Here is a 15,670-nt window from a genome sequence, read left to right as displayed (position 1 = left end):
CTAAATTCCTAAAATATCTAGGTATTAACCCAACAGCCTCTATATCGGACATGTTTGAGGCAAACTACACAGCCCTTAGAAACGTGATTGCAGCGAATCTCTCGTCCTGGAGACATAAAACAATTTCTTGGTTGGGAAGAATCAGTGTGGTCAAATAAATGTCCTCCCGAGGCTGCTATATCTGTTTCAAACTGTTCCCATTCCCCTTCCCCACACGTTCCTCCCCTCGCTACAAAACCTGATTGAGGAGTATATGTGGCAGGGAGTAAAACCTAGGGTTAACAGGAAAACAATGTACCTCCCGAGGGACATGGGAGGGCTTGACCCTCCCAAACCTTTGTCTGTATAGGAAAGCGGTTCTGCTTTAGAGAGTAGTGGAGTGGTGTCAGGGAAGCCCCCAAACAGATTGGATAAGGGTGGACAAAAGATATTTTACAAATAGGTGACCTTGCCTCCCTCCTATGGATGAACAAAAACATAGACCATCTGACATAGCACACTTCCCCCTCCTGGAGGAACTTCTTAACGAATGAGACAAATTGGTTTGAACTGACCAACATATATCGAACTCGTACTCCCCTTTGTCCCCGGTGTATGGAAACCCTGAGCTTCCGTTAAAGACCAAAACAACCCCTGACCAGACTAAATTCCTTAATAACCTTATTGGTTGATTCACGACATGTGGGAGAATGAAGACACGAGAACAGATTCTGACAGACTATCCTGATTATCCAACCCCATGGTTTGTTTATTTACAAATAGGCCATTATATCACTACACATAAGTACAAAAAACAACTTCTAAGAGACCACACACCATTTGAAATGTTATGCACAAAGCGCTCTGCCTCTAGACACCTGATCTCTATCATATATACACTTCTCCTGCCCAGGGACAGTGCCCTTCCAACCTACACCAGAATGTGGCATAAAGAGTTAGGGACAGAATTCACAAAGGAGTAATGACAACGGATATTCCAAGCTGTTAAGACCCTATCAGTATCAGCGCGCACACAAGAGTCCCATTACAAACGATTGAGCTGTTGGTATCTTAAACTATCCAGGCTTAAGACAATTTATCCTAAAGTATCAGATAGGTGCTGGAGAGGATGTGGTGAGACAGGTACTATACTTCACATCTGGTGGGACTGCCCCATGCTGGAGGGATTTTGGACCTTGGTATGGGGGGGGGGATTCAGGGAATACTGGAGATGGATATTCCAAAAACTCCGGAGACCTTGCTCTTCCATTTCCCAGACGGAATTCAGAAACTGCTTAAAAAGGCCCATTTAATGCTGATGCTGACAGGCGCTAAAAACCTGATTCCACTTTGTTGGAAGACGGCACAAATCCCCACAATGTCAGAATGGAAGCAGAATGTACAAAATATTTTACTGTTTGAAAAATACCATTATGTCAGGATGTCTAAACTGGATGTATATGAGACGATGCTTCAGATGTGCAAAGGGGGTCACTTAGTGACCTAAACTGTGGGTCTGTAAAAATAGAACTTATTGTCACAGAGGAGGGGGGGGTGACGGGCCCCGCTGTGGGCCACCCCCTCTACCTCTCCGTTCTCCCGTGTTCCCCCAGTCCCTAACCCCCCTTTTTTTTCTCTCTCTCTTTCTTCCTCATTTCCCCATTCATCACCCCCTCTACTCTCTTTTCTTCCTCTATTCTGCCCATTTTGACAAGGTTTTAAAAGGTACCAATTGACTACTATCACACAGCTGCGCACCATGAGTCATATAAAATACTATTTAGATATGTTTTGAGATTTTTGAATGCAAAACTGTTGTTCAACAACACATTGTACAAAACCTTGATGAGTATGGACTGCGACAGAAAAAATGGAAAAACTGAAAATATAGAGTATTAATCTGTTTACATGCATTGATATTGGATGTGGGCTAATATTTTTGAGACAGCAGGTATGGCCTGCAATTAGGGACTCAATCTAAGTTAACGTCCAGCATCTGATTGTATATTTTATTGTACTTTCTAATAAGATGTACTTTGTAAACCTGTACATGTGGAATTTTAAGCAACTTTCTAATTTACTCCTATTATTATTTTTTCTTCGTTCTCTTGCTATCTTTATTTTAAAAAGAAGGCATTAACGCTTTTTTGTTCAGAACTCTGGACAGCAGGTTTTTTATTGGTTGATGAATTTATCCACCAATCAGCAAGGACAACCCAGGTTGTTCACCAAAAATGGGCCGACATCTAAACTTACATTCTTGCATTTCAAATAAAGATACCAAGAGAATTAAGAAAATTTGATAATAGGAGTAAATTAGAAAGTTGCTTACAATTACATGCTCTATCTGAATCACGAAAGAAAAAATGTGGGTTCAGTGTCCCTTTAAGTTCCAGCAGTGCTAGAAAAACTGAGAATAAACAAAATAAAGAAATTAAGCTCCGAGGCTTACATTATTATCTCTAGATAAATTAGGGAATCATCACCCTAAACAGAGACCTAGAAGCTTCCATTGGAAGACTCCAACAATCAAAGTCGATATAACCAAAAATAACCCAAGTGACGAAACTTCTTCCTAAAAAGAGTTTCCACAAGAACCCCGAGCTCTAAAACAAAAATTATCCGAAGCGGATTAGAAATTAAAATAGTTAAACGCACAAAAAGGGACGTCAAAAGGGTGTGCAAACTAAAACAAACAGGTCCTGCCTGTTATACAACACAAACCTCCAAAGAGCTCGGTACTGGGATTATATAACTATATACGATAAAGAAGAGGATTCAACCTTCTCCACTAGTCTAATCAAGATCGTTATTTGATTTAGAGGACTGGGATCCAGCTGACAGATCAGGACTGGGAACCTTTAACATCGCCAAACAAGCTCTCAGAAGTAAACGCAGGCGTGCCATTCTAAATTTAAATGCCAAATCCTCCTCAGTCGGAGGAGCCTCAGAGGAAACCGCATCCCCAGATAACTGATTGGGCACAATCGTCATTTTACAAGACGGCCCAAGCAAACTCGATAAAGCCATAGAGATGGCCATGCGAAAACACGCAGAAACTTTGGTGGAAAAAAGTCTCCCTCAGATGAAGGGGTAATGGTACTTAGGGGAACTGCATGTGTAGGAGAAGATTCTAGGGAACACACCTCATGGGACGAGGAATCCTCAGACGTAGACGGCTCAGTGGTCTCTAACATCTCAACATTGTTTGAAAAGAACACCCTATTGCGGCATACGGAACATAAATCGAGCGGGCTGGTCTACCCAGGCCTCCTCACAACATACGCAGGTATCAAAATCTGTATCAGAGGAATACGCTAGAATATCAGAATCCTCAATAATTCGAATTAAAATTTTTAGTCAAAAAAATAACTGGCACCTTAAACCCCCAATGGCTGGGGCACGCACCACCACCTATGACCCAGACAGGTAGAGAAATTAACTCTCGGTCAGGAATCGGAAATGGAAAACAAGACATGACTTCTCCCAGTCACATGGTGCCTCATGCAGGACCGCCCCTGCTAAGGAAAAGCGGTGCCAGCTTAATAAAACTACGCAGCTCTATAACCTCTATGTTCCGTATCAGCCTATGAGCCCAAAATGTCTCCTACACATACTCAGTCAAAATTACATAAAAACATGATTAAAAGACCCCACTGTTCAATAATCCCCCTCAGGAGATAATAACCCTTGGTTCCATAAAGATAAAGGAGTCCCATTGAGACCCTGTCTTCTATCGTTAACATGTTTGTAAAAAATTAAACGATCTTACGGAATCCATTCCGTGAAACAGCAACACGGTTCTTCAAGTTTGACAGATAGTAGAAGCGCCTCTGACATGGACTTGAGTGAAGAAAGCAGGCAGCGAAACTCGTCAACGCCGATTGCTTACAGGAGCAGCTAATATGAGTCTGGATGGTTTCGCAGAAAGACTCTCCCTGCATCTCCAGACTCTAACTTTCATCAATGCTCTCACTGAGAGGCTGACAAGACTACTTAAAACTCTAGTCCCATATCGAAGGGTAGATACCCTTCCTAAGGAACTTCCCCAGAAAAACGTCTGACACTTCTCTGCCAACCTCCTGTGACGAAAGGCAAAGAATGACTGGGGGATGAGGGAAGTGGGGGAGGTATTTAAGCCTTTGGCTACTGTGTCTTTGCTTCCTCCTGGTGGCCAGGTTCTGTATTCCCACAAGTAATGAATGCAGCTGTGGACTCAAAACCAACAATTTTTAGAGTTAAATTGGAGGAAAGGGGAACAAAATTAATAAATGAAAGCATATTGTAAAGTTGTTTTTTTAACTACACATCACATACTGTTTAATATCCCTTAAACGGGCACACCACCTGGCTGATTTCACTGACCACCTGGCTAAAATTAAAGCAAATATTAAGATAAACATAGCTAATAATTTTTCACCAATGTTTATTGCACAGCTTATCATTAAATCAGTTTTATGTTAATTTATGCAATTACTCTGTGCTTTGGATAATTTAAGATTTATATATGACAGAAATTGTTCAAAATATTACACTGTCCACATCTAGCTACTTCATAATGTAACTTGGGTGGCAACAATTTCTTTGGAGAACACTGCACACAAATGCCCATTTTACTGATAATTAGGCATGTGCATTTGCGCCTTTTGGCCCTAAGCAAATGTTAAAGATGGCAGCTGCAAGCCTCATTCTGCAATTTTCAGAGGCGGATTTCTTCTTGTGAACGTGCAACACACCAAGTTCTGTGCAAATACAGATCTTATTGTTTTGCACTTTCAACAGAAAAAAATCAGGTTCAGAAAATTGCCAAATGCTGCTTGTGGCTGCCATCTTTGCCATTTGTTTAGTGCCAAAAGACACAAATGCACATACCTACGGATAATGCGGCTTTTCAAATTCTTTACACAACGGGCAAATTGCACACATATCACTACAAACTATTAAAATGGATCAATCAACATACAACCTGTGATGGAATTGATAAAACCCTGATATTACAATTTCCGTTTGTCATAAATCATGCACATCTGATTTTCAGATTATGAAATTTGGAGATTAATGATGCAGATAACTATTTTGTGTTGTTTTTGGGCAGTAAGAATTCTAAACTTCAAGGATATTAACAGCAGAATTATTTTAGGATTGTGGTCACTGAAAAAAACAAAAAACACATTGACAACACTGTCCGACATTCAGAAATCGTTAACTGCGGAAAAAAACTGCAAAACTGATCAACCCAAGATTTAAATTAGTGTTCAGTGCCTCAATGTTAAATCTTGTAGTCTAGAGCAGGGATGGCCAACTGAAAGCCCAAAGGCTACATGTGGAATATCTGCCCCAAGTATTTGCAGACCCTGGGACAAAGAAGTAAGAATGTTTGCAAAAGTTTTTGTGGCCCCAGAAAAAAGTGGAACTAAAAATGTGAGCTATGTGGTAGCCACAATTGAAAATAACCTTTGTGATGGAAAAATAGCAGACATAGGGGGGCCCTGCAACCTTACCTTACTCTGGCTACTGGACATTTTTAAAGGAAAATTATTTGCGTGTTTAAGAGAAAATAAATGTCTATGAAGCCATTAAAAAGGGACACGAAACACAAAATCTTTCTTTCAGGATGCAGATAGAGCATACAATTCTAAACAACTTTTAAATTTACTTTAATTATCAATTTTGTTTCACTCTCTTGGTATCCTTTGTTGAAGGAGCAGAAATGCACTGCTGGGAGCTTGTTGAACACATATGGTGAGCCAATCACAAGTGACACAAGTGCAGCTACCAATCAAACGCAAGCTCCCAGTAGTGCATGGTTTCTCCTGAGCCTACCTTTGTATACCAAGAGATTGAAGCAAATTAGATAATATAAGTACATTTTAAAGTTGTTTAAAATTGAATGTTTTTGTTCATATACTTTGTGGTTCCCTCTTGTCAAATTTTTTTTTATGTTTGCCTTTTTTGTATATCTTTCAATGATTTGAAATATTGATAATGAAAACGAATAAAAATTATTTCAATTAAAATTGTATGTTTTATCTGATTCATGAAAGAAAAATGTTGTGTTTCAAGTCACTTTAAATGGACAGTAATAATCAAAATTAAACTTTCATGATTCAGATAGGGCATGCCATTTTAAACAAACTTTCCAATTTAATTGTATCAACAAATTTGCTTTGTACTTTAGTATTCTTTGTTGAAGGCTAACCCAAGGTCGGCTCATATGCTAATTTATAAGCCCTTGAAGACTGCCTCTTATCTCAGTGCATTTTTTTTTTAGCTTTTCACAGCTAGACAGCACTAGTTAATGTTTGCCAAATAGATAACATTGTGCTCATTCACACTATTTATGGGTCAGCACTGATTGGCTAAACTGCAAATCTGTCAAAAGAACTGAGATAAGGGAGCAGTCTGCAGAGGCTTAGATACAAGGTAATCACAGAGGTAAAATGTATATTAATATAACTGTTGGTTATGCAAAACGTGGGAATGGGTAATAAAGGGATTATCTATCTTTCTAAACAATAAGAAATTTAAAGAAGACTTTCCCCTTTAAGGCTTTGAAAATATTGATCTGTGGCCCTCATATGTTTGGAAGTTGGCCGTCACTAGTCTAGAGTAAGAAGCTGCTGGCACAAGGCCTCGGCACTGTCCATGTTAAGCAGCTCACAAGGAACTTGGTTCTAGATTACGAGTGGAGCGTGATAAACCCGATATCACTTGCACGCAAATGTTAGTGCGCCACTCGTAATCTGGCCCTCGTGTTTCGCCCCTTCTTGGCATTTCATGGAGACTACTTCTGTCCACAATCAAAAAGGATTTTACTGCACAAAGCCCTGTTTTGTTGCTCATTACAGTCTATGCAAGTTAGTGCACAGCATATTTACGCTACAAATCAGAAAGAAAGAAAACATGCAGCAGTCAGTGGTCTGTATATATCTGTTTGATATAATAAATGTTTTTTTTTATATCATATATTTTGAATCTTGCAACAACCATGACAGCAGGAAGTCTATTGTTCTGTAGTTGTACTTACACATCCATCATGTACACTTAGTGTCGATTCCAATTTCAGCTTCTGAACAAACTCTTTTCTTCCTATAAGAAAGGAAAAGAAAAAGTTTAAAATATTAAGATTGTGGAAAAGCTATACAATTAAAGATAAACTTGCAAAAAAAGAAATGCTCTAATGTGCTAGAGTATTTTTGATAGCACTATTGCTTGTATAAAACTGTAAGATTACCCTCTGCAAAGGGATTAAACACATATTTAAAGTCCACTCCACAGCAGCAATGCATTAGTGGTAGCTAGTTGAACACATCTGGTGAGCCTATGACAAAAGACGTGTGTAACCACCAGTCACCAGCTACTTCACAGTAGTGCATTGCTAATCCTGAGCCTACCTAAGTATACTATTCAACCCAGGATACTAAGAGAATGAAGTAAAATTAATTTTAGAAATAATATAAAACATTTGTAAAAATTGTATGTTCAATTTGAACCATGAGTTTAATTTTGACTTTCATGCCCCTTTACGCAACAACCATAAATAAAAAATACTGATTTTTTTTTTTTTTTTTGTATTTGCTTAAAGAAACCAAACAGTGCAAAAATAATTTGTCGTAGGATGTCATTACCAAAACCTAATATTACCAAAATGCTCTCAAATACCTGTAACCATGGCAGATTGAATGTAAAGTACTTTTACTTTAAGAGGGTGTAGGCTAGTGCAGTATTTCTATATGGTAAATGTAAGAGAAAAAATAGAGCATATATATATATATATATATATATATATATATATATATATATATATATATATATATATAAATATTTATATATATTTATTACATTTTGAGTATGAAAGACAATATTGAACTTTTAAAAATATTTTATAGCAGAGTCAACAAAAGATTAATACAGAGAGATGGTCAACTCAGGAATATATTTGCTCTGAAACTTGTCAAAACTAGGGAATTCCAGAAATGGATTAAATGAGTACTGGATAAAGATCTGTAGCAATTTAGAAACCAGTGTTCTCATATGCTGTAGAAGCAACATTACCAGGCCCCAAATATTTTACTTACCTGTGCCTCAGTCTGCAGTAAAAAGGGTGTCTCAGAGCAAGGGGGCAAAATGGGGTTGGTTGGGATCACGGTACCAGGGGAAAATGATATCTGAAAGGTTTCAGACACAATACAGGTCAACTCATAGGAGCAGTGACTGATTTGTGATGAGAAACCCTAGCTAAAAATGAGCTAAACTGCAGATCCAAGAGATGCCAGCAAACTACAAAAAGTAGCCCCTCTGGTCTGAGGAAGGGGAAGTTTTCCCCGAAACGTCACTACAAATAAAACAACCTTTGTATTTAAGACCAGAGAGAGCTGTCTTCTATCTTTTGCTATTATTACCCACATCCATGCACCCTGGCAAATCGTTATACTGTTCGTGAGAGTGCACTTGTCTTATTAACATATATATATACACACACACACAGGTGGCCCTCGGTTTACGCAGGTTCAATTTGCGCCGTTTCAGAATAACAATCTTTTTTTTCAGCCATGTGACTGCTATTGAAAAGCTTTTGGAAAGCAATGCACTAATTAAAATAGCCAGTAGGTGGAGCTTGTTTTGCTGCAAAGTTATGCAACTTAACAGCCTTAAATTGATCTGTGTACACAGATCAGACCAGATCTATAGAACAAAATATAGCAGGCACTTCCCTATTATCTTCCTGTCCAGCAGCTTCAGGTCCTGTCCAACAGCTTCAGGTGAAGGTGCCTAACTGCTTAATCACTGCAGATTGAAATGCATAGAATAGGTGCAGACCCAATATTATCTAACATGCTAACAATGCAGAGAACGGATTGCAGAAAAATGCAAGTAAAAAAACGTTTTTGTTCATTAAACTTAGTTTGATGATGATGCAGTCTGTTGTGCGATTATTTAATTAGGTGATGTTTAGCAAATGTTTTTGTTCATTAAACTTAGTTTTGATGATGATACAATCTATATTGTTATAATGCTGTTTAGCATTTAAAGTCTTCATTTCAAAGCTTTAAAAAGAATGTATTAGGTGTTGCTTATGACAATTTTGAGAGGGGCCTGGAACCTAAGTCCCCCACTTCCCTTTGACTTACATTATAAACTAGGTTTCAATTTACAACGGTTTCGATTTACAACCATTCCTTCTGGAACCTAACCCCGGCGTAAACTGAGGGCTACCTGTATATATATATATATATATATATATATATATATATATATATATATAATATAAATAAATAAATAAAAGTAAACAATATACAATCCTTTGGCTTATTAAACCTGAGCCATATGGTACAGAGTATTGCTCCCTATTAACTGACGCGTTTCGTGCATGTGTGTGTGTGTGTGTGTATATATATATATATATATATATATATATATATATATATATATATATATATATATATATATATATATATATAAAATTAAAAGAGCTGGGGGGGTTTCCAACTGCTGATCAACAATTATTATGAGCCTTGTAATCTTATTGTGTTGTAAATGTTTTTGATACACACATACTTCTGTGAATGTTATTGAATACATTGGAAAAATACAGCTTTAAAAATTCCAAATCAGTATCAAATAAATCCCTGAAACACAATGTTTAAAAAAACAAAACAAAAAAAGTCTTTATACTGTCCACAACAACCTATGTTTTGGATAGTATTGCTCTTTAGTAAAGATTGTAATTGTTTTTCAATCATGCATATAAGAGCTGCTTTTAAACCTTACTTTTGCATTATAAAATTTAATTGGACATAAATGTGAAAAAAACAGCTTTTTTATTTTTATATATTATTGAAATGCAACAAATGTAACATTTCTAAACCTAGACCATTTAGTGTGAAACATATATATAGGCAAATCAAAATAATTTCAGTTTTACAGACTATATAAACCAGGGTGTGTGTGCATGTGTGTCTACTGCATTGCATATACTCTTGAACCCAATCTGTCCCCTGTGTTAGTGATACCATCAAGTGACATTAACCCCCCACCCACTGCACTATCACATCATTGGTAAAGAGGTTTCACAGGAGGTATTAGAGAGGACTTGGCCACAGTTGGAATTGTAATTTACAATTGCAAGGTCAAGAAAGGATCCAGCTGCACTAGGCAACATTGTAGGTACGTCTGGTGGTGACCGTCAAAGGGGGTCTGGGGGCTCAGGACCTAATTATTAGATGCCAGTGGTTTTGTCAAGCCCTGTGTAAGAGGATGTTATTTTCCATCTTAATATGGGAAGAGTCCACAGCTGCATTCCTTACTTGTGGGAAATACTAAACCTGGCGACCAGGAGGAGGCAAAGACACCCCAGCCAAGGGCTTAAATACTCCTCCCACTCCCCTCATCCCCCAGTCATTCTTTGGTTTTCGTCACAGGAGGTTGGCAGAGAAGTGTTAGAAGATTTCGGAGTAGTCTCTTAGGGAGGGTAGTACTCTTCGAGATGGGACTGGAGTTTAAGTAGTCCTGTCAGCCTCTCAGTGAGAGCATGGATGAAAGTTAGTCCGGAGATGCAAGGAGAGACTTTCTGCAAAACCATCCCGACTCATATTAACAGCTCCATAGGCAATCGGCGTTAACGAGTTTCGCTGCCTGCTTTTTTCACTCAAGTCCATGTCAGAAGGGCCGTGTTCCTGTTCCACAGCGTAGATTCTGGCAAGATTGTTTCATATTTTATACATGTATGTTAACGCAAGAAGACAGGATCACAGTGTGACTCCTATTATCTGTATAGAATCAAGGGTTAATATCTCCTTAGGGGGATTATTGAACAGGGGGGGAGAAATCTTATATGTTTATTTGATTTTATGTGTGAGATGTTATGGGCTCATAGTAGGGTTGCCACCTGCCCCAGTTTCACCGGGACAGTCCCGGTCTGGGACTGTATGTCCCGTGCCCCGGAACTACCGTCAAATGCCCCGGGCTAAGAGCTCCCCTAGGGCTGGCACAGCACTGACCGCTATATGTCCCCGGTCTTCTTCTGGATTGTGTAGGGGCAGTATGTCATTCTTTTCAGTCACTTGGTTCAGGGACGTGCAGGATCCATGGGTCCTGGAGGTCATAGCTCAGGGTTCAAGATAGGTTTTAAGTCTCAGCCACCCAAGGGCAGATTCCTCCTGTCTTTCTGACCTTTCTGGAGTGTGTGCGGGATCTGTCCTCTAGGAGTTATTGTCCCGGTGCCTATCGCATTGAGAGGTTTGGGATACTATTCAAACCTTTCGTGGCCCCTAAGAAAGAGGGAACTTTCCGTCCGATTCTGGACCTAAAGTGCTTAAGCAGGTTTTTAAATGTCCCCTCGTTTAAGATGGAGACAATAAGGTCCATTCTTCCCCTTGTTTGAGAGGGGTAGTTCATGACCACGATAGATCTGAAGGATGCTCCCTTCACGTTCACGTACCAAACCTCAAGGACCACTTTCAGTTTCTAAGGTTTGCATTCCTGGACCAGCACTTCCAGTTTATTGCCCTTCCGTTTGGTCTTGCTAAATAAATTTTTCGAAGAACGGACCATTCAAAATATTTCCTCCGTCTTCTTTGATCCCATGGATGGCAGATAATCTAGAAAGAGTTCTCTTGTATCAATTACCATGGTAGAAATCTTGGGTACTATAATAGTCTTTATAAACATGAGAATATTTCTAACAGACCAGAGACGTTGCAAGCTAGCTTCAACATGTCTTGCCCTCCAGATCTCCTTAAGGCCATCTGTGGCTCGGTGTATGCAGGCGATTGGTCTCATGGTGTCCAGCTTGGACATCATTTCTTTTGCCAGGTTTCACCTCAGACTGTTGCAACTGCAAGTGCTGAACTAGTGGAACTTCGATCATTCGGATCTGTCTCAACAGATTTATATGGACAACCAATAGGGAGAATCGCTCTCTTGGTGGTTTTGTTCGGATCACTTGTCCTGAGGGACATTTGTCTCAAGACCATCCTGGGTGATTGTGACTACGGTTGCGAGTCGGTCAGGATGGGGAGCTGTTTGGGGTGCCAGGAAGGCACAGGGCCTCTGGTCTCAGGAGGTTAAGCTCCCTCCTGATCTCATTTTGGATCTTCGGGCAATATACAATGCTCTGAAGGCTTGGCCTCTACTCTACTACTTCCTAGTGTAGTGGCTCGAGTCAAGCAGGCGTCATTGATACTGTCCACTCCGTCTTGGCCGCGAAGGATATGGTTCATGGATCTAGTGGGGATGTCATCTCCTCCGTGGAAGTTAACTTGTCGCAGGGATCTGCTGACCAAGGTCTCTTTGTTAATCAATGTCTAGATTCTCTGAGGCTGACTGCGTGGAGATTGAACGCTTAGTCCTAGCCAAGAGAGGGTTTCTGAGAGAGTTATTTGTACTCTCATTCAAGCTCGTAAGCTAAGTTGCTCGTCGCATCTATCGTAAGGTGTGGAGGACCTACTTATTCTGTTCTCCAGGATGAACTGGAGAAGGGCTTTTCTGCAAAGTCCCCTAAAGGGACAGTTTTCAGACCCGTCTGTGTTACTGCACAAGAGGTTTGCAGAGCTTCCAGATGTGCAGCCATTTGTTAAGGCTCTGCTGGGATCAGACCTGTGTTTAGATCTAAGGCTCCTCCTTGGAGTTTAAATCTTGTCCTTAAGGTTTTGCAACGGGCTCCGTTGGAGCCTATGCATGAAGTAGCCATTAAATTGTTGTCTTGGAAGGTTCCTTTTCTACTGGCTATTGCTTCTGCACACAGAGTATCTGTGATTGCTGCCTAGCAATGCATCCCTCCTTATCTGGCTTTTCATGCCAATAAGGCTGATCTACGAACCAAGTTAGGTTTTCTTCCTTAAGGTTGTGTAAATTTGCAACATCAATCAAGAGATTGTGGTTCCTTTCTTATGTCCTAATCCTACTTTGTCGAACAAACGTTTACAATGTATTTCTGGATGTGGTTTGTACCTTAAAGTTCTATCTTCGGGCCACAAAGGAATTTAGACAAACCTCTTTCTCGGTTTGTTCTCTTTTCCGGGAAGCGTAAGGGGTCAGAGGGCCTCTTTGACTTCCTTATCTTTTTGTCTGAGGAGTGTCATCCGGTTAGCATAGAAACGGCGGGACATAAGCCCCCTCTGAGAATTAAGGCTCATTCTACAAGAGCAGTGGTTTCCTCTTGGGCCTTCAAAAATGAGGCCTCTATGGATCAGATTTGTAAGGCGGCTACCTGGTTCTCCTTACATACTTTTCCAAAATTTTACAAATTTGATGTTTTTGCTTTTGCTGAAGCAGCCTTCGGGAGAAAGGTTTTGCAGGCTGTGGTACCCTCAGATTTGGGTCCGCCTATCTTTTTTCCCTCCTGTTAGCATTTAGTGTACTCTACAGCTTGGGTATACGTTTCCCACAAGCAAGGAATGCAGCTGTTGACTCTTACCATATTAAGATGGACAACATAAATTATGCTTACCTGATAATTTCATTTCCATCTGTATGGGAAGAGTCCACAGCTCCCACCCATGTTCTCCGATGGGCGGCCCTAAATTTGAAAGCAGAATGACTGGGGTTATGAGGAAGTGGGGGCGGTATTTAAGCCTTTGGCTGGGGTGTCTTTGCCTCCTCCTGGTGGCCAGGTTCAGTATTTCCCACAAGCAAGAAATGCAGCTGTGGGCTGTTCCCATAGAGATGGAAATTAAATTATCAGGAAAGCATAATTTATGTTATTGCACCATTGCTTGCAAATAACTGCATAATTACCCCCTGCAAAGGGGTTAAACATGTATCCAGAACAGCAATTCACTACTGGGTTCTTGCTGAACACATCTAGTGAGCCAATAACATACATACATACCCAGCTATCACTAGCTAGCTCCCAGTAGTGCATTGCTGCTCCTGAGCCTATCAGGGTAGGCTTTAGAACAAAGTATGCTAAGAAAATTAATAATAGAAGTAGATTTAAAAAAGTGTCTTAAAACTGAATGCTCTTTCTGAAGCATGAAAAACATAATTTATGCTTACATGATAAATTTATTTCTCTTGTAGTGTATCATGTCCACGGATCATCCATTACTTATGGGATATTCTCCTTCCCAACAGGAAGTTGCAAGAGGATCACCCACAGCAGAGCTGCTATATAGCTCCTCCCCTAACTGTCATATCCAGTCATTCGACCGAAAACAAACAGAGAAAGGAGAAACCATAGGGTGCAGTGGTGACTGTAGTTTAATTAAAATTTAGACCTGCCTTAAAAGGACAGGGCAGGCCGTGGACTGGATACACTACAAGAGGAATAAATTTATCAGGTAAGCATAAATTATGTTTTCTCTTGTTAAGTGTATCCAGTCCACGGATCATCCATTACTTATGGGATACCAATACCAAAGCTAAAGTACACGGATGATGGGAGGGACAAAGCAGGATTAAGCAGAAGGAACCACTGCCTGAAGAACCTTTCTCCCAAAAACAGCCTCCGGAGAAGCAAAAGTATCAAATTTGGAAAATTTGGAAAAAGTGTGAAGCGAAGACCAAGTCGCGGCCTTGCAAATCTGTTCAACAGAGGCCTTATTTTTAAAGGCCCAGGTGGAAGCCACAGCTCTAGTGGAATGAGCTGTAATCCTTTCAGGGGGCTGCTGTCCAGCAGAATCATAGGCTAGGCGTATTATGCTCCGAAGCCAAAAGGAAAGAGAGGTTGCCGAAGCTTTTTGACCTCTCTTCTGTCCAGAGTAAACGACAAACAGGGTAGATGTTTGACGAAAATCTTTAGTAGCTTGTAAGTAAAACTTCAAGGCACGGACTACGTCCAGATTATGTAAAAGACGTTCCATCTTTGAAGAAGGATTAGGACACAATGATGGAACAACAATCTCTTGATTGATATTCTTGTTAGAAACCACCTTAGGTAAAAACCCAAGTTTGGTACGCAGGACTACCTTATCTGCATGAAAAATCAGATAAGGAGAATCACATTGTAAGGCAGATAGCTCAGAGACTCTCCGAGCCGAGGAAATAGCCATCAAAAACAGAACTTTCCAAGATAAAAGTTTAATATCAATGGAATGAAGGGGTTCAAACTGAACTCCTTGAAGAACTTTAAGAACCAAGTTTAAGCTCCACGGGGGAGCAACAGGTTTAAACACAGGCTTAATTCTAACCAAAGCCTGGCAAAATGCCTGGACATCTGGAACCTCTGCCAGACGCTTGTGCAAAAGAATAGACAGAGCAGAAATCTGTCCCTTTAAGGAACTAGCTGATAATCCTTTGTCCAAGCCCTCTTGGAGAAAAGACAATATTCTAGGAATCCTAACCTTACTCCATGAGTAATTCTTGGATTCACACCAATAAAGATATTTACTCCATATCTTGTGGTAGATTTTCCTGGTAACAGGGTTTCGTGCCTGTATTAAAGTATCAATGACTGACTCGGAGAAGCCACGCTTTGATAGAATCAAGCGTTCAATCTCCATGCAGTCAGTCTCAGAGAAATTAGATTTGGATGATTGAAAGGACCTTGTATCAGAAGGTCCTGTCTTAGAGGCACAGTCCATGGTGGAAAGGATGACATGTCCACTAGGTCTGCATACCAAGTCCTGCGTGGCCACGCAGGTGCTATCAGAATCACCGATGCTCTCTCCTGTTTGATTTTGGCAATCAGTCGAGGGAGCAGAGGAAATGGTGGAAACACATAAGCCAGGTTGAAGAACCAAGGCATCTA

At 40.1% G+C, this 15,670-nt stretch overlaps 1 protein-coding gene across 5 annotated transcripts in view; it reads right to left on the bottom strand.

The window, feature by feature from the left end:
- Positions 1 to 15,670, bottom strand: part of DCAF6 (DDB1 and CUL4 associated factor 6) — an 863,174-nt gene that overhangs the window by 787,854 nt on the left and 59,650 nt on the right. For all 5 annotated transcript variants that reach the window (XM_053706826.1, XM_053706828.1, XM_053706829.1 and 2 more), the window contains exon 2: positions 7,007 to 7,068. In XM_053706826.1, coding sequence (XP_053562801.1) covers positions 7,007 to 7,068 — 62 coding nt within the window. The remainder of the gene's footprint in view (positions 1 to 7,006; positions 7,069 to 15,670) is intronic.

Source organism: Bombina bombina, chromosome 3 (assembly GCF_027579735.1).
Source record: "Bombina bombina isolate aBomBom1 chromosome 3, aBomBom1.pri, whole genome shotgun sequence".
Classification (NCBI taxonomy): domain Eukaryota; kingdom Metazoa; phylum Chordata; class Amphibia; order Anura; family Bombinatoridae; genus Bombina; species Bombina bombina.
This window is presented reverse-complemented; position numbering and strand designations above follow the sequence as displayed.